The 24,863-nt window shown below is 49.6% G+C and overlaps 16 protein-coding genes and 1 non-coding gene across 17 annotated transcripts; 5 read left to right on the top strand and 12 right to left on the bottom strand.

Moving 5' to 3' along the window:
• Positions 1–3: 3 nt before the first annotated feature.
• On the bottom strand, positions 4–1,369 carry ASPGLDRAFT_42198 (GILT family protein). Its single transcript, XM_022545561.1, has 2 exons — positions 797–1,369; positions 4–737 (listed from the first exon to the last, which is right to left on the bottom strand). Exons 1-2 carry the CDS (start codon positions 1,177–1,179, stop codon positions 227–229), a joined length of 894 nt encoding a protein of 297 aa, XP_022405291.1. The 5' UTR covers positions 1,180–1,369; the 3' UTR covers positions 4–226.
• Positions 1,370–1,550: 181 nt separating this feature from the next.
• On the bottom strand, positions 1,551–2,257 carry ASPGLDRAFT_42197 (uncharacterized protein). Its single transcript, XM_022545560.1, has one exon. It carries the CDS (start codon positions 2,128–2,130, stop codon positions 1,906–1,908), a length of 225 nt encoding a protein of 74 aa, XP_022405290.1. The 5' UTR covers positions 2,131–2,257; the 3' UTR covers positions 1,551–1,905.
• A 202-nt stretch (positions 2,258–2,459) lies between these two features.
• Positions 2,460–4,353, top strand: ASPGLDRAFT_63465 (hexokinase family protein; the record flags this gene model as incomplete). Its single annotated transcript, XM_022548663.1, has 2 exons — positions 2,460–3,097; positions 3,147–4,353. The coding sequence occupies 2 exons, from the start codon at positions 2,460–2,462 to the stop codon at positions 4,351–4,353; spliced, it is 1,845 nt and encodes a 614-aa protein (XP_022405289.1).
• Positions 4,354–4,825: 472 nt separating this feature from the next.
• Positions 4,826–6,465, top strand: ASPGLDRAFT_31739 (MFS transporter; the record flags this gene model as incomplete). The annotated part of the gene is made up of 3 exons (XM_022544091.1): positions 4,826–4,969; positions 5,021–5,410; positions 5,458–6,465. The coding sequence occupies 3 exons, from the start codon at positions 4,826–4,828 to the stop codon at positions 6,463–6,465; spliced, it is 1,542 nt and encodes a 513-aa protein (XP_022405288.1).
• Positions 6,466–6,611: 146 nt separating this feature from the next.
• Positions 6,612–7,815, bottom strand: ASPGLDRAFT_163135 (MBL fold metallo-hydrolase; the record flags this gene model as incomplete). Its single annotated transcript, XM_022542530.1, has 2 exons — positions 6,612–7,389; positions 7,445–7,815. 2 exons carry the CDS (start codon positions 7,813–7,815, stop codon positions 6,612–6,614), a joined length of 1,149 nt encoding a protein of 382 aa, XP_022405287.1.
• A 391-nt stretch (positions 7,816–8,206) lies between these two features.
• On the bottom strand, positions 8,207–8,636 carry ASPGLDRAFT_31737 (uncharacterized protein; the record flags this gene model as incomplete). The annotated part of the gene is made up of 3 exons (XM_022544090.1): positions 8,207–8,227; positions 8,281–8,359; positions 8,413–8,636. 3 exons carry the CDS (start codon positions 8,634–8,636, stop codon positions 8,207–8,209), a joined length of 324 nt encoding a protein of 107 aa, XP_022405286.1.
• Positions 8,637–9,181: 545 nt separating this feature from the next.
• ASPGLDRAFT_116935 (uncharacterized protein) lies at positions 9,182–9,397 on the bottom strand (the record flags this gene model as incomplete). Its single annotated transcript, XM_022539820.1, has 1 exon — positions 9,182–9,397. The coding sequence occupies one exon, from the start codon at positions 9,395–9,397 to the stop codon at positions 9,182–9,184; it is 216 nt and encodes a 71-aa protein (XP_022405285.1).
• A 369-nt stretch (positions 9,398–9,766) lies between these two features.
• ASPGLDRAFT_42192 (transcription initiation factor IIA subunit gamma) lies at positions 9,767–10,533 on the top strand. Its single transcript, XM_022545559.1, has 3 exons — positions 9,767–9,841; positions 9,920–10,067; positions 10,157–10,533. Exons 1-3 carry the CDS (start codon positions 9,801–9,803, stop codon positions 10,301–10,303), a joined length of 336 nt encoding a protein of 111 aa, XP_022405284.1. The 5' UTR covers positions 9,767–9,800; the 3' UTR covers positions 10,304–10,533.
• A 140-nt stretch (positions 10,534–10,673) lies between these two features.
• On the top strand, positions 10,674–11,957 carry ASPGLDRAFT_63461 (uncharacterized protein; the record flags this gene model as incomplete). The annotated part of the gene is made up of 2 exons (XM_022548662.1): positions 10,674–10,830; positions 10,909–11,957. The coding sequence occupies 2 exons, from the start codon at positions 10,674–10,676 to the stop codon at positions 11,955–11,957; spliced, it is 1,206 nt and encodes a 401-aa protein (XP_022405283.1).
• A 72-nt stretch (positions 11,958–12,029) lies between these two features.
• Positions 12,030–12,405, bottom strand: ASPGLDRAFT_31733 (uncharacterized protein; the record flags this gene model as incomplete). The annotated part of the gene is made up of 3 exons (XM_022544089.1): positions 12,030–12,168; positions 12,221–12,276; positions 12,328–12,405. 3 exons carry the CDS (start codon positions 12,403–12,405, stop codon positions 12,030–12,032), a joined length of 273 nt encoding a protein of 90 aa, XP_022405282.1.
• Positions 12,406–14,036: 1,631 nt separating this feature from the next.
• On the bottom strand, positions 14,037–15,344 carry ASPGLDRAFT_42189 (uncharacterized protein). Its single transcript, XM_022545558.1, has one exon. The coding sequence runs from the start codon at positions 14,858–14,860 to the stop codon at positions 14,408–14,410; it is 453 nt and encodes a 150-aa protein (XP_022405281.1). The 5' UTR covers positions 14,861–15,344; the 3' UTR covers positions 14,037–14,407.
• On the bottom strand, positions 14,951–15,491 carry ASPGLDRAFT_63460 (uncharacterized protein; the record flags this gene model as incomplete). The annotated part of the gene is made up of 2 exons (XM_022548661.1): positions 14,951–15,313; positions 15,354–15,491. The coding sequence occupies 2 exons, from the start codon at positions 15,489–15,491 to the stop codon at positions 14,951–14,953; spliced, it is 501 nt and encodes a 166-aa protein (XP_022405280.1).
• A 429-nt stretch (positions 15,492–15,920) lies between these two features.
• ASPGLDRAFT_31730 (aldehyde dehydrogenase family protein) lies at positions 15,921–17,388 on the bottom strand (the record flags this gene model as incomplete). The annotated part of the gene is made up of 2 exons (XM_022544088.1): positions 15,921–16,031; positions 16,099–17,388. The coding sequence occupies 2 exons, from the start codon at positions 17,386–17,388 to the stop codon at positions 15,921–15,923; spliced, it is 1,401 nt and encodes a 466-aa protein (XP_022405279.1).
• A 246-nt stretch (positions 17,389–17,634) lies between these two features.
• ASPGLDRAFT_31729 (DUF323 domain protein) lies at positions 17,635–20,476 on the bottom strand (the record flags this gene model as incomplete). Its single annotated transcript, XM_022544087.1, has 6 exons — positions 17,635–17,701; positions 17,751–17,832; positions 17,883–19,028; positions 19,084–19,299; positions 19,446–20,125; positions 20,181–20,476. The coding sequence occupies 6 exons, from the start codon at positions 20,474–20,476 to the stop codon at positions 17,635–17,637; spliced, it is 2,487 nt and encodes an 828-aa protein (XP_022405278.1).
• An 895-nt stretch (positions 20,477–21,371) lies between these two features.
• Positions 21,372–21,460, top strand: ASPGLDRAFT_t20. Its single transcript has one exon. It is a non-coding gene; the product is annotated as a tRNA-Val (tRNA).
• A 93-nt stretch (positions 21,461–21,553) lies between these two features.
• Positions 21,554–22,886, bottom strand: ASPGLDRAFT_163121 (DUF92 domain-containing protein; the record flags this gene model as incomplete). Its single annotated transcript, XM_022542529.1, is given in 4 exon segments — positions 21,554–21,860; positions 21,879–22,293; positions 22,358–22,578; positions 22,633–22,886. 4 exon segments carry the CDS (start codon positions 22,816–22,818, stop codon positions 21,555–21,557), a joined length of 1,128 nt encoding a protein of 375 aa, XP_022405277.1. The 5' UTR covers positions 22,819–22,886.
• A 151-nt stretch (positions 22,887–23,037) lies between these two features.
• Positions 23,038–24,445, bottom strand: ASPGLDRAFT_22105 (uncharacterized protein; the record flags this gene model as incomplete). Its single annotated transcript, XM_022543154.1, has 2 exons — positions 23,038–23,465; positions 23,515–24,445. The coding sequence occupies 2 exons, from the start codon at positions 24,443–24,445 to the stop codon at positions 23,038–23,040; spliced, it is 1,359 nt and encodes a 452-aa protein (XP_022405276.1).
• Positions 24,446–24,863: the final 418 nt, after the last annotated feature.

The raw sequence follows: 24,863 nt of genomic DNA, 5'->3' as shown, positions 1-24,863 counted from the left end.
GAATGGCAGACATAGCGAAGAGTGTGATATTCCAGTGAATGTTAAACATGTTCATCGAGGATAACTCGGAGTGGCTATTTGCAGAGAAGCTAGCCCTGTCATTATGATTATGTTTGGGAGTAATCAAGCATAAACCACAGTCGTTATCGTATGCAAAGACAAATTCAATTTAGTGCCCATTAACCATAATTCATCATCAATCATTAATCGAAAGCAGCCTGGGAAATCAATTATTCCCCTCGTATCGCTTCTTCACCTCTTCAGCAAGCGAGGATACTTTGCTGTTCTCCTCATCTTTGCCGCAATCCTTCCATGACCCATCGTCCCGGACGCACCAGACCGAATCATCCACTCGAACGGTGCAGCTGGTAGTCACGCCCAGCTCCGCACTATGAAGAGCACTCTTCCGGAGCAATGCAATACCGCTGAGCGGCGGGTGTTGACCATCACCGGGATCATCTTCCTGCTGACTTGCGCATTCATTCAGGGAATGGAAATCGATGCCGTGCTCCAAGGCACATTGTTCGACAAACTCCCGCTCGGGGATGCGGGCGTATTCGCTGATAAGGCAGGTGGCAAAGCCCAGGGATCGAATTGTAGGTGTGCGAGGGGTATCGGGGGTGACTTCGCCGGCGTCAGGAGGGAAAGGGAGGTTTGCAGCGCAGAGGATAAGGATGTCGCCGATACACTCTTCGGGGCCGTGTTTGCATTCGATTGCGGAGGATTGGTTGGATACACTAGGACCCGAATCAGTTAGAGACTAATAAATGGAACTCCGTGAAAGGTGACTGCTCACCTGGCGATGAAATCCAGGTCAAAATCCACCAAATCGCTGACTTGCTCCATCGCCGGCACAACCAGCTGCCGTAGACAATCCCGCGCGTCCGGGCATTTGCTCATGACGTGAGCTTGCAGAGGAACCTTTTGATTGTCGGACAGCTTGGGCTGTGATTCTGGACCTGTGGAGGCAGACCGGAAGAAATCATTTTCGCTTCCAGTTTCAGGGAGTAGCTCGTTGATCCAGACGTAGGCGCAGAAGCAGAGGAGGAGCGTGGCCAGGCTGCGTCCGAGACCTGCAATAACCCGGTGGCGTCGCGGCGGTTGGGATGGGACAGCGGAATCCGTCGTAGGGACGTCGTAAGCGTGTAATGGAAGTTTTTCCATAATGACGGTTGTCATTTATTTCTGTTGTGGGTATGCTGTTGTTGGACAGCGGGTGGTTGAAAGAGGGAGAGTTGCAGTGGTGAGATCAAAGACGTTGCGGAGAAAACACCTGACGCCAACCACCTGCAGGCAGTTTGGTTAAGATTTCAAATCCTGAGGTTTCGCTGCAGACTGGATCGCAATGTCATCTACGTACTAGAGGTTGCTTTGCATCGTCAGGTTGCATCGCTGGAGTAGAAGTATACAGCTCTCTGGAGTACTAACTATGTAGACGATGGCTGCGATCTACCCGATCGGGAAATGCAGCTCTCACTGCTCGACAGTTCGTTGGTTGACAGCAAAGAGTCAGAAGTACAGAGTACTCTGTATATTCATACCGTATGCCTACTATAACTACCATCCTAGTCTTTCTCTGCATTCGCCCGTCCAGCGTCACATCGTCTCGTGCCGATCAAAGGTCGCATCAACTGTTGTCCTCCGTCTTCTCCGACATCTCACTTGTTCTTTCACCTCTTTTGCTCCGTTTCGTTCTTAACTCTTCTCTGTCTCTATTCTATTCATCTAGTATATCATAATTCTATCTCTCTCTTCTCCATCTTCTACCTATAGCGATATCGCAACCCCGATCTCCGGCTGGTCCTGATCCGATAACCGATAATAACGTCTTCGACGCTGTCCATTGCGATATCCGTCTAATCATCTAATTCCTGCCTTCTTTTCTTCACTCGTAAAAGCTCGAGTCTATCGGTAACTTGCGACGAGATTCATTCCCGAGTTCCCCTCGTCGAATAATCCTGGTGCGTGATACGAGATTTGCGCTCCACATCGGACAGATCTACTCTGTGCCTTCCCCACGATCCTCCTATCCCCCTCTGCTGCATAATCTGTCTCAAGCCTTAGTAAAAGCGAGAAGTCTTCTCCTTGTCCCCCTGGCGGAATTGCGATTGCGCTGCATACGCGCGTCATTGCATCAACAACAATGTGGTTTCCCCGTTTACGGTTACAGTTGCTAATCAGTGTTGTATAGACCAGGCTACGGTATAATAATTACCACGAGTCCTTTACATTACAACGTCCTTTACGCAGTTAGCTGAGCTGGCAATCTCTATCGCGTCTTGCGAGACTCCGTTACTCCTCATCCGTTCCGTCGCATACTCCCTGAGCCAAGACCATTCCGCTGCGCAACAGGCAATTGGTCTGTCTATCTAGATAACGGCGCTGCGCCTTCACGAATCTCCTAAATAATTCTCACGGTATCCAGCAATCCTCTCGACTTTGATTCCGGGACTTCTATAATGGCATCAATCCCACCCATCCGCACAGACATTGATAATTACGAAGCGCATGAGCATCTGCATGATGAGGATCCAATCGAGGATGATGAATATGAGGAAGGCTCGGAGATAGATCCAGCTGAAAGAGACCGTCTGGCGCACCATCGGATGGTAGATGAGTTCCTGTCGCCTCTTTCTCTCGACGAGGCGGCGCTATATCAACTTGCACGGCGATTCTCCACGGTATACCGTCATCTTGCCTCGAAATCAGAACAGCAGTTCCTTCCGACTCCGGTAACCAGGCTACCCAGTGGTAATGAAACCGGTCGTTATCTAGCAATTGATGTTGGAGGGAGCAATCTGCGGGTTGCCTTTATTGAATTGCTTGGTGAAGCTGCAGATGCGGATATTCGCTCTACAGACGCTTCTGAGAGGTCGTGCGATACCATTCGCAAAGCACAGAGACAGCGGGTACGACGCACTTTAGAAAGAGCATGGCCCATCCAGGAACATCTGAAGTTAGATAAGGCAGAAGATCTATTCTCTTGGATTGGAGACTGCATTGCAGAAGTAGTAGCTGAGAGTTTATCCTCAGATGCCATGAGAGGTAATGTTCCTCAGGAATTGGATATGGGCATCACCTTTAGTTTTCCAATCATGTGAGTGTTACTCGATGAGGCTCCGGTCCTGTTAACTAATCGACAGCAGGCAAGAATCTCTTGCAGAGGCTACGCTCATGCCAATGGGTAAAGGATTCGCCATGTCGTCTGACCTCAACCTTCGTAAAATCTTATTGAACGGGTATGAGAAGCATACGAGACGCCTAGGCGAAGATGACGAACCTTCAAGTAAGCGTCGGAAGCTGTTTTCCTTGCCCAGACTCAAGATCGCCGCTATCACAAACGACACAGTCGCCACGTTAGTGTCACTTGCTTATGCCGTGAAATCCCTGCCCAATAGCCGGGTTGCTATGGGCATCATTGTGGGCACAGGGTGCAATGCAACAATCCCCATGAAACTCAGTGCTTTGCACGAATCCAAGGCCAAACACGTACGCTCGACTAGTCCCGAGGCGGAGGAAACAATTGTAAACACAGAATGGACCATTTCGGGAGCAGCATCGCCATTGAAAGAGCTTGATATCATCACCAAATGGGATACTGATCTGGATCGGGAATGCGCGCGTCCAGGCTTCCAGCCATTCGAGTACATGACTGGAGGTCGGTATATCGGCGAACTTATCCGGCTTATTCTTTACGACTACATCACGAACCTTGCAGGGATTTCAGAAGGCGATCTCCCCGTTACTCTACTTCAGGCTTACGCTCTCACCACCACCTACATATCCAATAATGTGGCTCGCTCACGGTCTGACCCGGACCTCGCCAATGAACTGAATCACTCCATGCCCCCGCGCGAAAACAGTCAATGGAGTTGGGACGCAACCACTGCCGGGGTCTTCCGCAAGATCGCCAGAACAGTGCAACGACGATCTGCCGGTCTGATCGCCGCCGCCGTTGTTGGTTTGCTAGCATACGCGCGGGAGATCGAGCTAAAGGTGGATAGCAAGGAGAACTCACCGCAGAATTCTCAAGCCGCTACGCCCGAGTATAACGGCAATGGACATATGCCGTCCGAACTGGAAGAAGGTTCCAAATTCCAGGGCCCAATCGTCCCTGTTCTCACACCAACCCCGGCAGATTGGCAATCTGGCCCAGAGGAGTTAGTTGTTGCTTACACGGGTGGTATCATCCAGAACTATCCCAACTTCAAAGAATCATGTCAGCAATATATCGACCGGCTGATAATGAGGACCGGCCCGCAGAAAAGCGGGAAATCGGTGTTTCTGCGAGAGGCATCGGATGGTGGAATAATCGGTGCTGGGGTGTTGGCCGGGATGGTGGTCGACAGTTAATGCTTTCTTTTTTCTTGCTTATTTTTGACGACGTAATGACTTTCAATGATGTATGTCTTCGGATACTGACAGCGGTGGTTTCTCTGTTAATGTTTGTTTATGTTCTGGCATAATTTTATGAAACTTCACGATTTAAGTGTGTCTAAGCTTTCTTGGCTTCTCCGGATCCTCGGTCCCTAGTTTTTAGTATACCAGACTTCCTCCATGACCTAAAGACTTCTGTCTTGCTCACGCTGATACAAAACGCCAAGACTGATAGCCCAACGTTCCCTGTAGGGATTCCATTCTTACCTGCTTCAATGTAGATTTCCTTTTTTCACAGCTTCCAACATAACTAGTGTACATTCTCGGCGTCGGCGTCGGTCTCGGTCTCTGGCCGGAATACGGCACCGGAGTTAGTGTTACACTAATTCCGATTGCATTTTTTATATATGTGACAGTCCCGGTCAAACTCTGAACCAAATTATCCAGAATGAAAGAGGAAAATTCCAACCATGCGTCAGGGTCGGATACTCCGTCGTCGTTGCCCAGCGATGGAAAACCCACTGGGGTAGATCTGGAACAGGGAGAGCATCCGGAGGTGAAAAATGACCGACCAGATAATGATCCATATTTGGTACGTCTCTTTATCCTGACTTTATGGATCCTATCAGTAACAATAGAGCAGGTAACATGGAGCGGTCCCAACGACCCCGAAGACCCCAAGAACTGGTCTTATAGGAAGAAATGGGCCGCCATAATCACCGTCTCTTGTTTCACGTTTATCTCGCCTGTGAGCTCGTCTATGGTAGCGCCGGCACTGTCGACTATTGCGGCAGAGTTCAATGTAGATGATGAGGTTGTCTCGCAATTGATGCTGTCCATTTTCATCCTGGCGTATGCTATCGGGCCGTTGATTATGGGCCCGCTGTCGGAGATCTATGGACGGGTCATTGTGCTGCAGTTGGCGAATCTGTTCTATTTGGTGTTCAACATTGCTTGTGGGGTTTCGCAAACCAAGGTGCAGATGATTGTGTGTCGGTTCTTTTCAGGTTTGGGAGGAAGTGCGCCGCTTGCTGTAAGTTATCTGCATCCATGCTATCCATCAGAACTAATGACGTCTAGGTCGGCGCAGGCCTTCTATCTGATTGCTTCAGAGCCGAAGAACGCGGCAAAGGTATTGCAATATACAGCCTCGCCCCCCTCCTAGGCCCAGCCGTAGGCCCAATCATCGGCGGCTTCATCACCGAAAACACAACCTGGCGCTGGGTCTTCTACGCAACCTCTATCGCCGACGGCGTCATCCAAGTCGCAGGCCTCTACTTCCTGCGCGAATCCTACGGTCCCAAAATTCTGCACCAACGCGCAAAGCGCCTCCGCAAAGAAACAGGCGACAACGCCTACCAGACCGAATCCGAGCGCCAGAACAAAAGCCTCCCCCAACTCCTGCGCGTCTCCCTCGTCCGTCCATTCCGTATGCTCCTCACCCAGCCTATAGTTCAGGTCATCGCTGTCTATATGGCCTACGTTTACGGCCTCATGTACCTGGTGCTATCAACGTTTCCATCCCTCTGGACAAGCCCGGACTACTACAACGAGTCCATAGGAATCGGCGGTCTAAACTACATCTCCCTAGGCCTAGGCTTCGTAATCGGCTCCCAATCCTGCGCGCGCGCAAACGACCGCATCTACCGCCGCCTCAAAACCCACAACAACAACACCGGCAAGCCCGAATTCCGCGTCCCCCTCCTCTACATCAGCTCCTTCCTAATCCCAACCGGCCTGTTCATCTACGGCTGGACAGCGCAGAACCACACACACTGGATCGCGCCAAATATTGGCGCATGCCTGTTTTCTATAGGAAACATCATTTCCTTCCAATGCATGCAGACGTTCATGGTCGATTCGTATACGCGGTATGCGGCGAGTGCGTTGGGGGCGGCGTCATTTTTGAGGTCGATCTGTGGGTTTGTGTTTCCGTTGTTTGCACCGTATATGTATCAGGCGTTGGAGTATGGGTGGGGGAATAGTTTATTGGCGTTTGTGGCGATTGGGTTGGGGGTGCCGGCGCCGGTATTTTTGTGGTTTTATGGGGAGAAGTTGAGGATGATGAGTCCGTATGCTGCTGGGTAGTTCTCTCTTATTTATATGTGAAACCTGGCTGTGATACATAGATTACTTTATAATAAACAAAAATAGATAGTTACAGGAGTATGTTCTTACAATCCATCTCTGACTTAGGGCAATACTCCACACCCTAATCTTGTCCACTAGTCACATCAGCCCCCAGCAACCTCAACAGCCCTCCCTAAATCCCTCAAAAACAACCAGTACCCCTTCCCCTTCCACCCCCTCTCCCTCCAATCATTAGCAGATTTCGGAAAATACTCAAGAATATCATACAAAGTCGTATCATGCGCCGCAATCACAAAAACCCTCGGATCGGAATCGAACTTCTGCACAGCTTCAACTGTTGCCCGCGCCGCGTTAAGATCCACGGCCATAGTTTCTCCAGATTTAGTCTCGGATATGGTGTGGAAGGGGACTTTGTTGGGATCGTTGGGGACTTGGTCATAGTGTTTATGGTAGTGATCGGGGATTTTGGAGCGGTCGTTGAGAGGGTGGACTGTGTGGAATGTTGAGCAGGGACAGCTGAATCCTGGTAATTTCAGGGAGGATGGGAGAGAAGCACTATTGCCATCGTGAGGCCGTAACTCAGATACGTGGTGGAATGAATCGCCCGCGAAATAGATGAAGCTGTCTTCGGTTGTGCGCGCTAGGGCATTCACATGGCCTATTGCATGTCCTGGTGCGGAGAGGAGATAGAAGCTCCCATCTCCGAAGTAATCTATGGCTTTGAGTGTGCCGATTTCAAGGCCTCGAGTGCTGAAGTCTAGTTCCTGCACTTCGCGGCCTTCGAACTCACGAGACAGAACCGGAGAGGCCTGGTTTACTGGGTAACCGGGAAAGTAAGACGTTTTGACCCCCGGCCCGACAAGGAGGGATGTCGATGCTGGGAACAGAGAAGGACGACCAACATGGTCGAAATGCGCATGACTTTCCAAGCCCCGTTAGCAATACCTCCCCAGCACACCCCCGAAAGACAACATACCTCCAAACAACAGCCTCCACACTCCCCAACTCCACACCCCCCTCAACCAAAATCTCCGAAACATTCTTCTCAATATTCACATATCCCCCAAAATTCTTAATAATCCTGTTTGTACTTGGAGGAAAATCCCTCTCCGGATCTTTGGGACTACCGAGGTCAAACACGATTCTGCGCTCTTTGCCCGTGGCGGGGTCTTTGTGCGTGACCAGGAATGCATAGCCTATTAGTTGGAAGGTTTCGAAGCCCGCGATGGGAGGGCCCATTAAGGGGGCTGTTGGGAATTGGGCGTCGAGGGTTGTGTCGATTATGGAGACTTGGACTTTGGTGGGGGAGGGGGGGATATTTATTGTAGAAGTGTTTGGGGAAGCCATTTTGGTGGATGTAGATGTTGGTTGTATGGACAGGTTGAATTGGGGTTTTGGGTTTGGCAAGGCGTTCTGGCTTTTTATGTTCGTTCCTAAGTGCCCCTCATCTGTGCAAATATCTCCGTGGATTTTCGTGATTGACATATGTATATTAAACGGTTATCTGATGTTCGTGCCCCCGTTGTGATATATCTCAACTATATCTGGGATGATATAGATTTAATGCATCGATATTATATTTATTTGCTAGTATATAACTACTTTATTGATCAGAACCCTCTCAGCAATGAGATGCATTTCCCACAACATGGTCGTATTATGCCCTATAAAACCAACATATCGACTGCAAAATCCTCTTCACTTGAACCGGCAGGCCGATGAGAGAGATCATTTCCAGTCACAAAAACCGGTTGACCAGCTGGTTCCTGTGAGATGAAAACTCGCTGAATGGCTTCAGCCACTGTTTCTTACTTCGTCCGGGGGAATGCTGGCCACATAGCCATCGGTAATATGTGGCTCCACGCCACCATCTGGCAAACGCGCGTTTTGTCTTGTCAGGCAAGTCTCACTTCTCGACCTGATATGCCTCCTAGTTTGACGGACGGCAATCGTTTTGATGGTTTATATATATCTTCCACCATCGAGCGGTTGGCTGGCAAAGGCTTGGGGCGGTACGACTGGTCGGCCTTCTTCCTGCGGCCATTGGACTCTTTCTCAGCCTGCCCAGTCATGTGGAGTTGGAGGTCAAGGCCATTCATGAGGACGAATTTGCGCACAAACATATCATGTAATGCCTCGTGCACTTTTTCATGCGCTTCGGTCGTCATCCTGATGAGGAGTAAACTGAGCGCTGGGATATAATCAGTATATGAATTGTAGAACCGCTTGTTTGACGAATATGTAAAGTCCTTCAGAAAGATTTGCTCGTTGGTGTCAAAAAATATAATGTACTGGCTTATATTGCCAGTTTTATCTCTTTCGAGCGCATGGTATTCACTGTTAAGGACCTCGCAGAAGCCCTTTTGGCCGGGATACTGATATTCACTGGTGGTGGGACTAACGCAGAATAGGCCACTCTGTCTAGCTGCTTTCACTGTAATCGTGTGGGATGAATTGTTCGAGGTGAATTTCAGTGTCTGATGCACAATGCTAAGGTTAGTGAGTGACTTCATCATTGCTCCGTACCTTACCTTGAGTTATTAGGGTTATGCACTACAGCATTGGGCCAAAATGACTTGAAGAATGGCATAGGTATGTTATATTACTGGGGTTAAGATTACAGCTTCTCTAGTAATTTCAGTATATAACTTTTCTAGGTAGCTGCCACTAAGTCATCAGAAACCTGATAAAATACATACAAATTACCAGACGATCAGATATACCGGAACATGTTGTTCCTAACACTCCGTTTCATGGTATTTGGCTGCCCATCCTCGTACTCAATTCCAGATGCTCCACCTTCACCGGACATTCGCTCGAGTTTCTCGCGAAGTTCCTCATCGGATTGACCGACGGACTTGGCTTTTGTTTGCTGCTGTTGCTGGGACCGTTGTGCATCGGCCGAGTCAGACGTTGAACTCTCGGACATGTGCTTGTTTAACAGTTCATTTTGATCTTCTGTTCCTAGTTAGCATTGCTCACTGTACTATGTCAATAACTGAGCATACCTTTCTTAATGCTGTCTGATAATGTTTGCGTTGTCGATGAAAATGGCCGGGCAGTGTTCTTCGGTACACATTTTGATGCGCCTCGCACCAAGGACAATAATTGCGTATTCAATCTCATATTGACCAACATATCTCGAGTGTTGTTCGATCAAATCCAGAATCGCCGTGGCGTGAATTAACTGATGTCACTTCCTGCCTCAGGAACAAGATCACGTGAAGCAGGGTCACGTGTGATCACCGCCGGGGTCCATTTCTCCAAAGGCAAGTGCTCCATCATCCTAACACCTCCCCACCATCGCGGTCTTGTCCATCAGCACCGTCACCATGAGCGCGCCGGCGTACTATGAGCTCTACCGTGGGAGCAGGTATGTCGCACATCCGATGCGAAAGCGATAACTACCCCTATGTTTGGATGCGCAAGGCTGACTCAGATCCCCCGTTAGCATTGGTTTGTCTCTCACCGATACGCTCGACGACCTGATCAACGAAGGCCGGATCGAACCCCAGCTTGCGATGAAGATTTTGTCGACGTTCGATCGTGTTATCACCGAGGTGCTGGCGGATAAGGTTCAGGTTAAACTGTCTTTCAAGGTGCGCTTAGCTCAAAGGGGGGGGGGGGGGGGGTGGTCTGCAGGAATGATCAGGGTAGGAACAAAGGCTGACATGTTTGACGGCAATAGGGACACCTGGATACCTACCGATTCTGCGACGAAGTCTGGACATTCCTTATCAAGGACGTCAACTTCAAACTGGACAACCAGAGCACTGTCTTTGCGGATAAGGTGAAGATCGTCAGCTGCAATAGCAAGAGGCCTGGAGAGGTTTAAACTGCGTCGGAAGCAGACTGATACCGTGGCGTTTTTCGGGCTTTTCTTATTATTTGTTATTGTCTTTGAGGCTATGGGTCGCTTGGGACAGATTGATTAGCATAAGGATTTCGTTGGCGTTTTGATATAGCGTTGTTTTGCTTTGTTTTATTGTATTTCTAGTCTTTGGGAAAAACCAGATACCCAGATATTATCTGAAGCAGACTGCAATAAAGATGATTTATAGCGACTCTATAACTACTCTGTAGAACATTCTCATAACACTTCCTGATTGAGTCATGCGGAGCGGAACGTCATCCGCGGTCCGATTTGATCTTCAACCGCCGCGACGTGACATTCAACACTGCAGAGTACTGCTGTAGAAGTCACGATGCCACGGACTTTGCCGTGGATAACTAGCGACAGTGGAAATGGAGGAACGAGAGACGCCAAACGAGCGATAAAGCTGCAACCAGATTCCGACTCCGACTTGGATCGCACGCCAAAAGCCACTAAAAGGGCTGCTAAGAAGGATATCTTTCGGTCTTGTGAGTACCGGTCACTCCCTTCTGGATATGCGATAACCTGTTTACTGACGCGCTTCCTCAGCTAGTCCTCCCGCACAGCCCATCCGACAATGTCCATCCGAAGAGTGAGCAGCAATGACCAGAACCCGTTTACGACGATCCTTTCTAATAGTGACAACAGATACCTAATCGAAGGCTTCGACAACGACGACCTCTACATGATGGTCGAAGACGAATTCTACGCCGTCGCGCAATCCTTCACCAAACACCTCCACTTCGCAGAATACGTCCGACAAGCCAAAGAAGCCAAATCGCAGAACGCATCTAGAATCCAGGACCTCGCGCGCCCCACGGACGGAGTCACCCCGATGAGCGAAGAAACAAAGAAGAAGAAAGGGGCAGAAAGCCTAGCTGAGAGACAGAAGAAGGGTCTGGGGATGTTGGAGAATAATGAGAGGTCGCGGGAGGGTAAAGAGGAGGATGACGATGATGTGTTTCAGGATGGTTCTTGGGCGGGGACTTCGTTGTATGATCTTATGATGAGTCCGAGGAGGTCACGGACTTTGGTGGGCGCGCAGAGGATTAAGTCGTCTACGAGGGCGGCTGCTGGGTTTGTGCAGTCGTCGCAGAACTCGAGTGCTGGCGGGATAGCTGTTCCTGGCCTGTCATCGTCGCCGCTGGGTCGCACGGAACAGGAGCTTCGGGGTTCTATTCAAGAAACGGCGTCTGAAGATGACGATCTGGAAGTACAACCGACTACGGCATTCAAGCGAAGAATCGAGGATATCAGAACACCAAAGACCGGGAAATCAGAGGAATCCATTACACCAACACCAGCACGTTCTATATCACATGCACCGAATAATACCATCAAGAAGCCAAAGCCAGAAATGAAACCAATACCAACACCGACACCGTCTATCAACACCGCTGGAAACAAAACAAAACCGTCACCATCACCGTTTAAGCCCAAACCAAGGAGAAGAATGCTTTTTGATGATTTCGACGAGCTTCCAGAGCCCGCATCCAATATTTCCATGCAAGAACAGAAAAGAAAATCGTCGTCGTCGATAGAAAAGAGTGCAAGTGGACGTGAGGAGAGCAAGAAAAAGTCGCGGCTGAATGAAGTGCCAATGTTCGTGCTATGAGCTGCTGCGGAGCGAAGGTCGCAGACCTTCTGCTCATGTTTACTGTAATTCGTCGACCGCGTGGGACATCGATTAGAGGTCGTCATTCGATCGAGAGAGCCGGCCGCTCATCCGCCGAACGTGGTGCCTGAACTTCTCTCGTGCGGATGGAAGGTCGATAGTCTTCATCGCACTGTCATTGTCCGAGCCAAGACTGTGCGATGTCAGCGTGCTGCGACAATGTCAGATCCATGATTCCTATAAAACTATTGTTGAGAACTTACTCATCATCCGAGAAGAAGACCGGCGTCTTCTCTTTGCGAAAGTTTGTTGGGTGTCCCTGCGATTCATTAGCTACGGTCTTTGAGTTGACTCGAGGTGAGCGACGTACAATTTCCAATCCTTTCGGTGCTTGCTTGCGCTGGAATGGGGACTTGAGGCAACGGCCGATTTGTCGGAAACACTCCATGTTATGGATGTCGTGAAATCGGCGGTGTTAAAGATCGTAGATAATAATGAGTCGTGCAAGCCGGTATTTATCAAAACAACCAGGCGAAATCAGATCAAAGCACAGCTGAAGAGAACGTCTTTATGGGTATGATAGCTCTGAAACGACGGATATACCAAACGAAGGACAATAGGCTCAAACACCTCTAAAAAAGGAACGCAGCAAAAAGAAAGAATATCGAATGTTCTATAACTCAGTCAGGAGAAATACACAAACACAGACCGACCTGAGGCCTGGCAATAGGTACCTATATACTACCAGTCAGCCAGCCAGCCGCCGCCATCCACGATGGGCAAATGACGATCTATGCACGCGCGCGCGTACCATATACAGATACAGAACATTCGCCGGCCAGGCTAACCCAGCACTGATCAATTACAGGCCCCTGACAATCCGTCACCAGCCTCGTATCGCCTGTCTTGTCCTGTCAACCCGCTTGATCTTCGTGTCGGAACGCACGTACTGTATTTGCTGGCGCGTCGGTAACACATTCCTTCTAGCCCTTGACACCTTCCCCTGGCGGCAGCACGGCCACTAGGCAAATGAAAGAAGCAGATCCCTTAAAAAAAGAATTCAGGGTCTCTTTTTTCTTTGTCTTTTTCTTTTTTTTTTTTTTTTTTTTTTTTGGTTTTTTTTTTTATCGCGTCCTTTTCTTTGTTCTCTCGCGCCAGTTCTCCACAGGGGGTGTCGGTGTCGAAAGGTTGTCGCGGGCTTGATATTGGCAGCCTCTCCTGCACATGCAGCCGCGCATACCTTTCAAAGAATCCAGACTACCCTCCGTACTCCATACCTGCACTGGTGGCACGGAGTACGGCAGTACAGTACAGGGATACTATGTATATTGCGTCGACGGACTCCTGTGGGTACAGAATACGCGCTACTCTATACTAATTCGGAGAATGAAACCGTTTCTTTTTCTGCAGTAGCGGTTGAACAACAAACGGAGGTGCATCATTAATTAATATTTTCTTTTTATGGAATAGGTCGCTTTTCTTGGAATAGTGACAATAGCGCCTCGTCTCGGGGCGACTTGCATAGGAGTGCAGCATATACAGTCATCTACCAAGACAATATCCCCCTATACGGAGTTGAAAAAGTATCCAGAACACTTCCGTATTAAAAAATGTCTTGCAATGGAATTCGATGATCTGTCTCCATTACTCACCTCTGCACAAGTCCCCTATCACTCCTTGCAGCACAATTATGTCACCTCAGACAGTGCAACAAAGACGCATTCCACAGCCTACCTGAAGAGAAATAATCTCCTAGGCACTACGAAAAGGGTAAACGGTGTCATTATGTTAAGTCCGAGTTTTACGGCGTACTCCGTACTCTGTACGGAGCTCTATCTCTACAGAGTACATTTAAACTGTTGTGTAACTTTCTTTGTACAACACTGCGCATCCGTTTAATCCCGTCCCCCTTAATGCTGCAGGGATCTCTGTCACAGCTTTAGGGATTTGAAGAGATCTCTCGGATACCCCGGACTCAACTGTCTAGAGGGCTGGCATGGAATGGTCGATCACACTTAACCTCAAATTAACTGTCAGTGCAAAGTATGGTCCGGGATGCGAGAGGTCCGCATTCCGAGGTTAATAGTTTAATTTTAAGAAAGAGGAATTGCTATCGATACCATACTGGACAAGGGAGGTAAGAGGTAAGTAATGATCGGTATGCGTCAGATATGTATCTGAGCATTCTTAGTACTGTATTGAAGCTCGCGTCTTGTTCGCGAGGATAGTGGTCGTGGAGAATGTTGATGTATTTCTGTCTCTGGTGACTTCTGATAATCAGTTGATGATCAGCTGATTTAATTTAATCAAGCAAGTCTCTGCATGCACTGAGCTTATTATAAGCCCGGGGATTGAAGATAAGAAATGCATTGCTTTGCACAAACTTCCACGATTGAACCATTGGGAGAGATTCTGTTCCCACTAGTACTAAATTATACCTGCGATCGCAACTAGCGAGACAAGTTAGTGCTTATGGTATCTGTCCCTGAGATCCCCAAGGGTTCGGCCCCACCAACGTCAGCTTCGATATAGTTTCTCTTATCCTCCTTCACTTCGTTCTCAATCTCGCGTGCTCCATCCGCTTTCTCACTCTTCAATTGCCCATGAAAAGCCGCAGTATACTCATCTGGATCCCATGCCTCCTCGGGACTCTCAGCATCCCCAAAGAACCGCGGGTCAATCTTCAACCAGTAAATAGCATCAAAAGCAAAACTATGCAGCACAGAATACACGATCCAGAAATCTCCACTCTCCCAGCTCTCCTGCATACTCTCGTTGAGAAGGACATTATTTGGTGTATCAGATGCTAGGGCTTCGAGATATGAAAAATTTGTGTTAAATGTAGCGTTTGCATCAGAAAGTTTTGATCGCGGCAAACACCCTCGTCGCATAAGATCATTCATATTCATCGACAAAGGCCGGCGTATCACGTCCCGGGTAAAATCATCGATCTGGCTAAGCGATCCTATCCGGGGCAACGAGGGAATGGAAAGCTAAAGCAGAATACCCGCCATCTGCCCATACAGTATCCCAAGCCTGTCCTGGTCGATATTCGGGTCCAAGATTCCGCGTTCCTCTTTCAGACACCCCGATATGTTGAGAGCATCGTACATTTTCGTCTCGTGCTCGATATAATCCACCATAATGAATGGGCTCAGTTCAAGGGGACTCCCCTTCTTCGTACCAGAATGGAGGATAAATGGAACAGGAATGGACGTCTGATCCATGAGAAACCGCATCACGGCAACTTCATTCACGACTTTCTCCTCGGGGCAAAAAACAGCACCGGGTTGCGAGAAGCGTACAACAGTAGCACCGTTTCGGTACTTCATCCGTAGAGAGATGTTGTAAGAGACCTTTTTTTTTTTTTTTTTTTTTTTTTTTTTTGAGTATGACGAATTCGGTGGTATTGTCTCTGTTGTGTTTGAGGATGAAGTCTGCGACCGGTCTTAGGATGTCGAGGTCGAGGAATTGAAGGAGCCAGTTGTCGGGTGTTTCTTCGGCTTGTTCCCAGGATATATCGTCGGGGTGCATTTGTAGGTGCATGTTTGCGTTGCAATCCGGATGAATAATGTGCAAAAGATTACAGTGGGATAGAGGAACGCCTAAGTTGCTTTTTATGGCAAGGCGTATTTGTGTAGTTGGGAAGAGGGAGGCGGGAAAAACAGAGGATGCTTCCTAGTGCGCCTCCTCGATGATAGGTCAGACCCCCCCCCCCTCCCCTAATATAGTGCTGTCAAGCTTGATAGTTTAGTTTTCATCGTTGTTTCCATTGCTTTGTCCATTGCTGTTTTCTGGTCTTGTTTTCATGGTGTCTATGCTCCTTTGAAGCTCCATGGCAATCAACGGTCCGACTCAATGAGGTATCATTTTTAAGGAATCGTGTAGTAGCTTCGCCGAAAAGTAAACGGGATTGTACAGGACTCCGCGCTAATCCCCTCCCTCTCTAATCAATTGACTTATTCAAGGATGAGCCTTGATATGGTGACTCTTCAACTTGACAAACTGCTCGAATCCGAAGCGACTCAACGTAACGCCCCGTCCGGAGTTCTTCCAGCCCGTCCAAGCGAGATCCTATACATGCCATGTTAGCTTTTACTTCAATTTACTCGGTCAGAGAGAACTGTGAGGAAATGCTTACCGGACTAGGATAATCCGACCGATTAATATAAACCGTCCCGGCTTCAACCCGATCAACCAACTTCTCAGCGCCCTCAATATCCCTACTCCAGATACTAGCCGTAAGACCGAACTCGCTATCATTCATATACCGGATGGCCTCGTCATCATCCTCAACTTTCATAATAGGGATAACAGGACCAAAGGTCTCCTGCGTCATAACATCCATGCCATGGTTGACGCCAGTCAACAGCGTAGGCTTGACATAGTTACCCTCCGCGGGTGTATTCTCGAAAGTCGCATTAGCAGGTGTCTCGTCCTTAGCACCCTTGGAAACTGCATCCACGATATGCGCGAGAATAGTCTCCTTCGCGCGCTTGGAGATAACAGGACCAACATGTGTCTTGGTATCGAACGGGTCTCCGACAACATAATTGCCCAGAACCTTCTTAACCTCCCCCACAAACGGCTCATAGATATTCTTATGCACATACACCCGCTCGATAGCACAGCAGCTCTGCCCACTGTTAAAAACAGCCCCGTCGACAATCTGCTCCGCCGCCCACGGGATATCCACATCATTACGCACATAAGCAGGATCCTTCCCACCAAGCTCCAGCCCAACATTAACAATCCGATCAACAGCAGCCTTCTGCACAGCAAGACCACCAGTCACGGAACCAGTAAAGCAAATATGATCCACCTTTGGTGACTGAATCAACCCCTCCAACAACGAAGGCTCGCCGCAGTGCACAAACTGAATCACATTCTTCGGAAGACCAGCCTCCTCGAACGCAGACGCAATCTGCTCCACGATGGTCGGTGTCTGCGGCGACGGCTTAAGAATCACGGCATTTCCAGCCAGAATCGCAGGGATCAGACTGTTAACTAGGATCAACCAGGGGTAGTTCCAGGCGAAGATGATAAACGCAACCCCGACAGGTTGGCGCTTGATGAAGCGTCTGAAGCCTGTCTCTTCTTCGCCGGGGACGACTTCGTTTAGGACGGTGTTGCTGACGCGGTTGAGGAAGTGGCTGCGCTTGATGGCTGTTGCGATTTCGACCGGGGAGAAGCCAATTGGGCGGCCCATTTGTTCGGTTAGTTCGTGGGCGAGAACGTCTTTCCTCTTTTCGAGGATGTCCATGGCGCGGGTCACAAGTTCCTGGCGCTGGGCGAGGGTGGTCGACTGCGAGAATGTCCAGAAGGCCTCCTGGGCGTTGTCGGCCACTCGCTTCAGGTCATCGGCCGTGACGCCGGCGCGAGTGACGACCGGCTGGTTCGTAGAGGGAGAGATGGTCGTAACTGTAGACATTGTGGCTATTCTGGTGATCCAATTCTGAGAGATATGTCCAGGTGTGAGAGGAGGGGGCGGAAGATAACTAGATAGCCCTCCCGCGGAGCTTCCCCGCTGTGGCGAGGTAGTGGCGGTGGCCGATTGAAAAGGCTTGATAAGGATCTGCTAGATAAGGTACAATGCTAAAAGATACAATTCCGGTTCGGAATTCATGATACGGAACGATAGTCTAGTAAAACAAAGCTTCAATACAATACAGGATTCTTAGATATCGCGCACCAAACGTGCCCCTACCCAGGCATAGGGGTAGTTATGCTGGTACCAATTCACACTGCAGCCAGTTAGTGACCTGCCAGACCTTCAAACACCAGGTGACTTACAAAGTTGTCCTTCCTGCAACTCGGGGGTGAGTAGCCCAAGAGCCACCCTGGATGACATTGTGCTTTCCGTCGAAGAAATCCGCTGCTCAAGTTAGCTCACTCGAACCTATATCCACGAGATCAAGCACTTACAAGTATATCCCGGGTAGATGTCCATCGACTTGAACCCGTCATGCGGGGCAAGCGGTGTGCTGGTCCACTCCCAGACACCTCCCATTTCAGACTGGCCGGCAAGCTTGTTACCGTTCTGAACGACGGGCGTCGGATGCCAGTGCTTGAACCCAACGTTGCAACCGTCGAGATCAACATAGACTGACTGAGAGCTCTTGCTATAGCCGTTTCCATTTGCGACGCCATTCGCTCCGTTGCTGTGGCCATTTGTCACATTGTGTTCATTTGTCACATTGTGTTGCCTTTCTTTCTTTAACTGAGCCGCGTAGCTGTAGATACTCCTAGCCTCCTCGAAAGTCGGGATCCTGCAACCCGTCCACTCAGCATACTTAGAAAGCTCACAGTATGAAGCGATCACCGGCCAGTCCTGAGCAAGCTCCAGAGGCACAGAGCCATAGACAGTGCGCACGGCAAAGTTGGACATGAAATCCTTCGTGGCAGCGACGCTATGTCCGTCGACTGCTTCAGGTATGGGGTAATCCCCATTTCCATGCGTCAGGAGCCAAGATGCTGGCACCTCACGGAGTCTGTTGGCTTGCAGGTATTTGGCATATTCGCCATTTGTCACAGGGCGGGCCTGTGCTTCGAATGTATGTACTGTTACAATCCGGGAGGGCTTCTCATTGTCCCATCCGAAAGAGGTCCGGGGTACTGCGCTCTCATCAGAGTCGTCCAGGCCAATGGTCAAAGTCTGTTCCGGGACAGTGAACCATTTGTTCGGCTTTGCTTCGTTTCTGGCATCGCGGAACATCTTCTCAAAGTCCGGCTGGCCGGCAGCGGGAGGGGGGAGCGTTCTTTCGCTCTGAAGAAGCATATAAAGGAAGGTTTCAAGGTGCATGATCTCATGCTCAAAGCCAATCCAGAGAGCCTCAGCAAGGCATCTGTTGTAGGCCAGATCCTCCTGCCCCAAAACCGATTTCACGCGACTCCTGACCCTCTCTTGGTAATCCAGAATTTCGCCCAGAGGGGGCCATTCGTCTGGGATTTCGCTGTGAGAATGGCATTGCTCAGGGTCTTCCACATCGGGGTCGATGCCGCGCTCAAAGACCAACTGATAGTTCTTCGGTTCGGTAGGTTTGCTTCGCAGCGCTCGAGTCAAATGGATATCTACGTGAGTTAATTATTACCCTCCCCAGTTTTTCTGCATACAGAAGCCACTTACCCGAAAAGGTGGGAATGTGTCCCAGATAGAAGATTAACGCATTCCGCAGCTTAATAGGCTTGGATAAGAGGTCCTCGCGAGGGATCATGGACTTTGTTGCAGTATCCCACGCAGTCCATAATGATTGGTAGTCGCTTAAACTCGGAATTGCGTGTGCAGCATACTCAGAAGACCGTGTTGGCAAGTCAAGCGCCGCGGACGAAAGTACGTGAATATCTGTCAACGAATCATAAGAGTCAGCATAACCATGCATGAATCTCATTGGGCAATGCATAAGAGATAATTTATGCCAGACATTCTTGCAGATAACCTGCAGGGCCACGCGCACCCCGCTGCGGGGTTCTGACGGCTGATGAACTTACGGTAGTCATCTGATTTATTCGTCAGTTCTGAATCTTGGATCAGACCAGCAGCTCTCCATAATTGATCTCGCTCCTCAGGGCCATATTTGGTCGCTTCTTCAAAGACAAGTTTTTCGCCTTTGAGCAGCGTAACTCCATTGATGGTGACATCCTGGGTAGGGGAGTAGAAAGCCTGGTGTTGTCCTGTGACAGCATCAAAATGGGTCACGATCTCCCACTCAGACGGCTTGAACGCTTCATATCCCAGCACTTCGTTCGCATGTGCCAGACCGTTTTCATAGAATCGACGAGTGACACCCTCCGAGTCATTATAAGCTTTGTACACTTTGTTCGGGTCCTTGCAGCCATCCAGGCCGATAATCATCACGTCAGATGGCGTCATGAGCTTAGCGAAATGTCCTAGAAATTCGGCCGCTTCTATACGACTGAAGTTCCCAATGGACGAACCCATTGACATAACCGCTGTTGGCCGCTTTCGATTCTCGGGGGCGCTTAGCCAAGTAACAGCATCGTCGTAGGTGCCATGCAGACCGTGTAATCCCACATGTTCGTATTCTTCGGTCGACACTTCGGCAAAGGTACGTTGGAGTTCGGACAAGGACAGATCAAGCGCGAAGTAGTCAACATGCTTGCCCGCGCGCTCAAACTCTTTGAGCAGGATCTCAATCTTCCGGAGATTCCTATAACTGTTATTCCGCCTGGTCTCTCCCGAGCCATTGGTAGAAGATAACTTACCCACTGCCCAACTCCAGCAATTGCGCATCATTCGGAATCCTCTCAACGAGCCTTCGAGCATTGTTGGTCAAGACCTCAATCTCCGCATTGGTCAAGTAGTACTCGTCCAAGTAGGTAATGCGCTCAAACAACTTGAGCCCTTCGGCGTCGTAAAGCAGCATGGTGGGCATTGACCGAGGTGTACCCTCGGGAGGGTCGATGCTCTTGTGAATATCATTTGCCAGAGAAAAGCTGACGTTGCTCTGGCGGATATCGACAATAGGGACATCCGTTGTTAAGCGCAGTGACGGTGACATTTTCCAGTGCGTGTGTCAACTAGCAATGAAAAGAAAACAGAGGAATTAGACTTCACAACAGAATTATATATGCAATTGGAGGATATGCCACTCTTTATACAACACACAGGATACAGGACAGGTGGTCAATCGAAAAACTCGAGTTCAACCCTTTCATTAAAACAAGCGGGGGTACAGAAAATCATGCAGCCGATACACAGGCAGCTCCAATCAACAGCAGGAATAGATCCACACGGAGTAAAGAAGGAGCCAGAAAGAAGAGAGTTAGATATTGAAGAGGGGGAAAGAAAAGTAGAGGAAAAGAATTCCGTACAGGGAAGGAACCAGTTCCGGACATAGCCAGCCAATTCCGAATGCAAACATCATGACAAATTTGGACCTTGGGTTGCAACGAGAACTTGTTCTACAAACATCCGGTCCGTTCCTGAAATCTGAACCGTCAGCTGCGTCAATACAATTGCTCCATAAATTTTTCAGCTGCGACATAAAAGAATGCTACCCTGTCTGATATCAGATTGGTAGTTGCCGATGCACAGCGGCCGGTGAAGCGTCCATCCCCAACCGATACAGGCATTTAGACCAGTAAGAGCCGGTGGAACACGACTTGCCATTGTTTGCAGCCCTCAATAGACTTTGCAGTGCTCCGCGGGATGGCGTTGATGGTGAGCTGAATGTGCAGACTAGCAGAAGCCAATGACGTTGGGGTTGCGTTGGTTGCGTTGTGTTTGCACTGTTTGGCTATGGGGCATTTGTCTGGTTTGACAGCTTTGCTTCCCATATTGCCGCGTTTGTCTTGTTTGTTAGTTTGTTCTGTTTGCGATCCATGGGTGGTTTAATTTAGGTCAAGTCTGTATCTCGGTTGGAAAACACTAAAAGTACCGGGTTCTCACCAATTGGCCGGATGGTGTAGTTGGTTATCACGTATCGTTAACAGTTCTACAGCTGATTCCGATAAGGTCCTGGGATCGAGCCCCAGTCTGGTCATTTCTTTTTGCTTTTTTGTTTGTATCATTATTTTATTTTTTTTTTTTTTTTTTGTCCCCCTCCTCGTTTTATACTCCGGTTTCTTGTTACTGGCCTACATCCACACCAACCTAGCAACCCCCATCCCTCCCAAACTCATCAACCCAGCCATCAACACGTTGACCCCATTGTTATCCAACCAATCCCTTCCGTTCTCCACGCGACGACTCTCATGCTCCTTATCGTGCTCCCGACCCGGCGATACTCCAACCGATGACTGCGTAGCCCGGCTGCCCCTCAGTGCTGCGGTGTTGATAACGGTTTCTGTCTGGCGCAGACGTAGGTCCTCGGATGAACCCTGTAGACCGGAGGACGCTTCGCTGGTGCCGCCTGGTAGGGATGAGGAGGGATGGACGAGAACCTATACGTTCTCATTAACTTTGCTCAAGGGAGATAAATGGGGAATAGGAAAGGGTACCTTCTTCCCACCAGTCCCCTCAACAACCTTGCCCGTCCTCTTATCAACAACACTAGCCTGCAATAATCCTCCCAAAACACTATCAAGAACACTCCCCAGCCCGCCCCAGCCGGTCACAGCCAGAACCCACACCAGCCGCTCCTTCAGATAAAGTCCATCATCACTGCCGGGCAAACGAAACGGCAATAACACCGCAGAAGTAACAGCCACCGTAAATGCCCCTAAAACACCAGCCTGCAGCCCCTTCGCTGTTACGCCGCCGTTTGTCCCCGGTGGTACGACGCGGAGGGAAAGGGAGGTAATCAGGCGCGGGGGAGATTTGGAGAGAATTCCTAGTTCGGAGGAGTAGGTGTCTGCTGCGACGGCGGCGTAGTTGCTATCGTATCATCATAGTCGTTAGTTTTCACATCATTGATATGCGGACGAGGGAGAGAACGCACGCGACAATCCCAACAACCACCACATCCGCCAAAGGCGTCACCCGTCCAAAACTAAACCCATCAAACCCCTCCCCAGAACTCTTAAGCATCCAAGTATGCCACAAAATCAAAACCGTCGCGACAATCGAGTTCGCCAGGACCTGTATGTGATTCCGTTGACCATCGCCGCCCCCGCTCCCGGTCGCGGAGAGTGTTTTGCTGGCTTTGATGTCATGCTTCACCTACTCCCATTAACTCTTCTTTTCAGATAACGTAGTAGAAACGAGTATCTGTACCTTTGTAGCCTTAGTCCCTCCTATATAAAACACCACGAGCAGGAAAAACGGCGCAGACCAGGGATGGACGGCGTGGGCGACAGCTGTCAGCGCGGCGGTGATAAGGCCCAAGGGTGTGAGAGACTTGCGGGACCAGGCGCGGTGGACGAGGAGGGAGATGGCTGGGATGGCGAGGATGGGTTTCATGTTGTATTTCTGGTGTTATATGCTAGTGGTGTTCAGATTGCCCCGGGGGCAGAGAGCTGTAGGAGGTTGAGAAAAGGTGGTGAGATGAGATCAGATGAGATTAAGTTATCTGGGATCTGTACATGTCGTACAGCACATACATAGTAGTACAACACACCAAGACATATCTATGTTTGTATTCATCTATTCATAACTATATACAGGGGTATCATTCGTAACTCATAACTGATGAACGTGGTAATAATTCATCATCTCGCTGCTTTCCAGCAACGAAAAAGACTCAAACCGCAATCCTCTTTCCACAACCGGCTTTCCCATCCTCGACAGCGAATCCGTCGCATTCGACACCTGCTTATATCCATCCCATAATGCGCGCCAGTAGCACGCCTCAGCTGCCGGTGTCAGGTATCGCTCCCGGAACGTGCGCACGTTGTTATCGGCGATGTGCTCAGCAGCCCCGGGGTTCTGGAGTAGGTTGTTCATTTTGCTGGGAAGATCGGAAAAATCGCGCTCGACTTCGACGTAGTTTTGTTGTGGTCCAGACGAGACCAGGAGGTAGTGGTAGTGTTGGATGAATTGGAGTTTATGCGCGAGCACGACGGAGCGACAGGCTTGTCGGTATTTGAGCGAGCCTGAATAGGAGCGACCTGTTTGAATCAGCCTCTATCCTAGAATATGACCCAGAGAAAAACTTACCTTCAGCATGCGCAATAAACTTATACCGACAATGATCCTCCAGCGACATGCAATTCTCCTTATTGCTCCAGTCCAACGCCTTGACATCGCTCCAAGTCTCATTCCGCGCCGTATCGAGTAACGCCCGTCTCAACTTCGGCGCAAAACTCAACTTGCCCCGCCACACCAGCTTCTTCTCTTTATCTTCAAAGCCCAGCTGAGATTCCATATCTCGCACCCGATCAACGGCCTGCGAATACGGCCCAATATGCTGCTTCCAGTGCTCCCAGGCCCAGAAACCGAAATCAGGCATTAACCACGCGGATTGTTCAGAGGCTTTTCGCGCAAGCACCCAGATTGGATGGCTGCCACCGTAGACATCGTCAACGCGATCTTCGACCGAGAAAATGAACTCGATTGTATCGGTTGCGCGTTCCGGACTGGCTGTTAACGCGCGGTGCATTGACGACAGCGCCGCTAAAATCTTGCGACGGTGGTCCTCATTCTTGGCCCGCGCAGCCACAATATACAACTCTCCATGTTGGATAATCGCGCGTGCCATCCCCGGCTCCAGTGAAACAGCATCCAAATCCTCCTTCGTAATCCCTCCCTGTGCGCGCCAGTAATCTCCAGCACGGACGATATCCTGAAACAAACCCGGGAAAGCAATGTGGCACTGTTCCCGCCCCAGACCCACGTTGCGATCGTCGCGGCCATACTCGAATCTCCACGTCAACAAGGTAGACTGCTGCTGCTGTTGGTGCTCGTTTTCAACAGGGGTCGGGGCCGAAGACGCCAGACAGGTTAGACAGTCGGCGCATTGGAACGTCGTCGAGGTTTGGCAGTTACAGTGGCCGGCGGGAATCATCTGGGTGATTAAGGGGTGTACATTGTCGCGATCTGAGTTCATGCCGAACCACATGGTGAACATGACGATGCCCCAGAAGCACATCGTGGAGGTCCAAAGCATGCGTTGTAATGACCATGGGTGGCGGGTTGGGTGGCCCGAATCGAAGAGCCGATAGTGTTTCATTGTATACACAAGTATGATGCTCTTGGATAAGAAGGAAAAAAATAAAACATAAATTAATTCAAAAAAAAAAGACAGTTGAAAGAAAAGCCAAAACAATCGCGGGGACCCCGTCTTCAAGTAGATATAAATACACGCATACCTATCTACATGGTGGTTTGGCTGTGTGTCGATGTTTACTCTTTCGAGTATATAGACACAAGGCTGAGCCGAGCCGCACTGCCAATTAGGGAAGGTGCCTTGCCCCGGCAACTCGACGATCGGGTCAGTGACTGTCGGGTGTCGTAATGCCCTTCTTCTATTCTTATTCTCATGTGGCTCGATCTTCCACGGTTCGCTT

Source organism: Aspergillus glaucus, assembly GCF_001890805.1.
Source record: "Aspergillus glaucus CBS 516.65 unplaced genomic scaffold ASPGLscaffold_2, whole genome shotgun sequence".
Taxonomy (NCBI): domain Eukaryota; kingdom Fungi; phylum Ascomycota; class Eurotiomycetes; order Eurotiales; family Aspergillaceae; genus Aspergillus; species Aspergillus glaucus.
Note: the sequence above shows the minus strand (reverse complement) of the source record. Positions and strands in the feature narration are given on the sequence as shown.

Excerpts from the sequence above, each read along its gene's own strand:
- ASPGLDRAFT_42192 (XM_022545559.1), top strand. The coding sequence starts at position 9,801 with ATGAGCGCGCCGGCGTACTATGAGCTCTACCGTGGGAGCAG. Across the intron at positions 9,842-9,919 it reads GAGCTCTACCGTGGGAGCAG|CATTGGTTTGTCTCTCACCG; the intron begins GTATGTCGCACA and ends ATCCCCCGTTAG. Across the intron at positions 10,068-10,156 it reads AGGTTAAACTGTCTTTCAAG|GGACACCTGGATACCTACCG; the intron begins GTGCGCTTAGCT and ends TGACGGCAATAG.
- ASPGLDRAFT_42197 (XM_022545560.1), bottom strand. The coding sequence starts at position 2,130 with ATGACGCGCGTATGCAGCGCAATCGCAATTCCGCCAGGGGGACAAGGA.
- ASPGLDRAFT_42198 (XM_022545561.1), bottom strand. The coding sequence starts at position 1,179 with ATGACAACCGTCATTATGGAAAAACTTCCATTACACGCTTACGACGTC. Across the intron at positions 738-796 it reads GACCTGGATTTCATCGCCAG|TGTATCCAACCAATCCTCCG; the intron begins GTGAGCAGTCAC and ends TTCGGGTCCTAG.
- ASPGLDRAFT_42189 (XM_022545558.1), bottom strand. The coding sequence starts at position 14,860 with ATGAATGATCTTATGCGACGAGGGTGTTTGCCGCGATCAAAACTTTCT.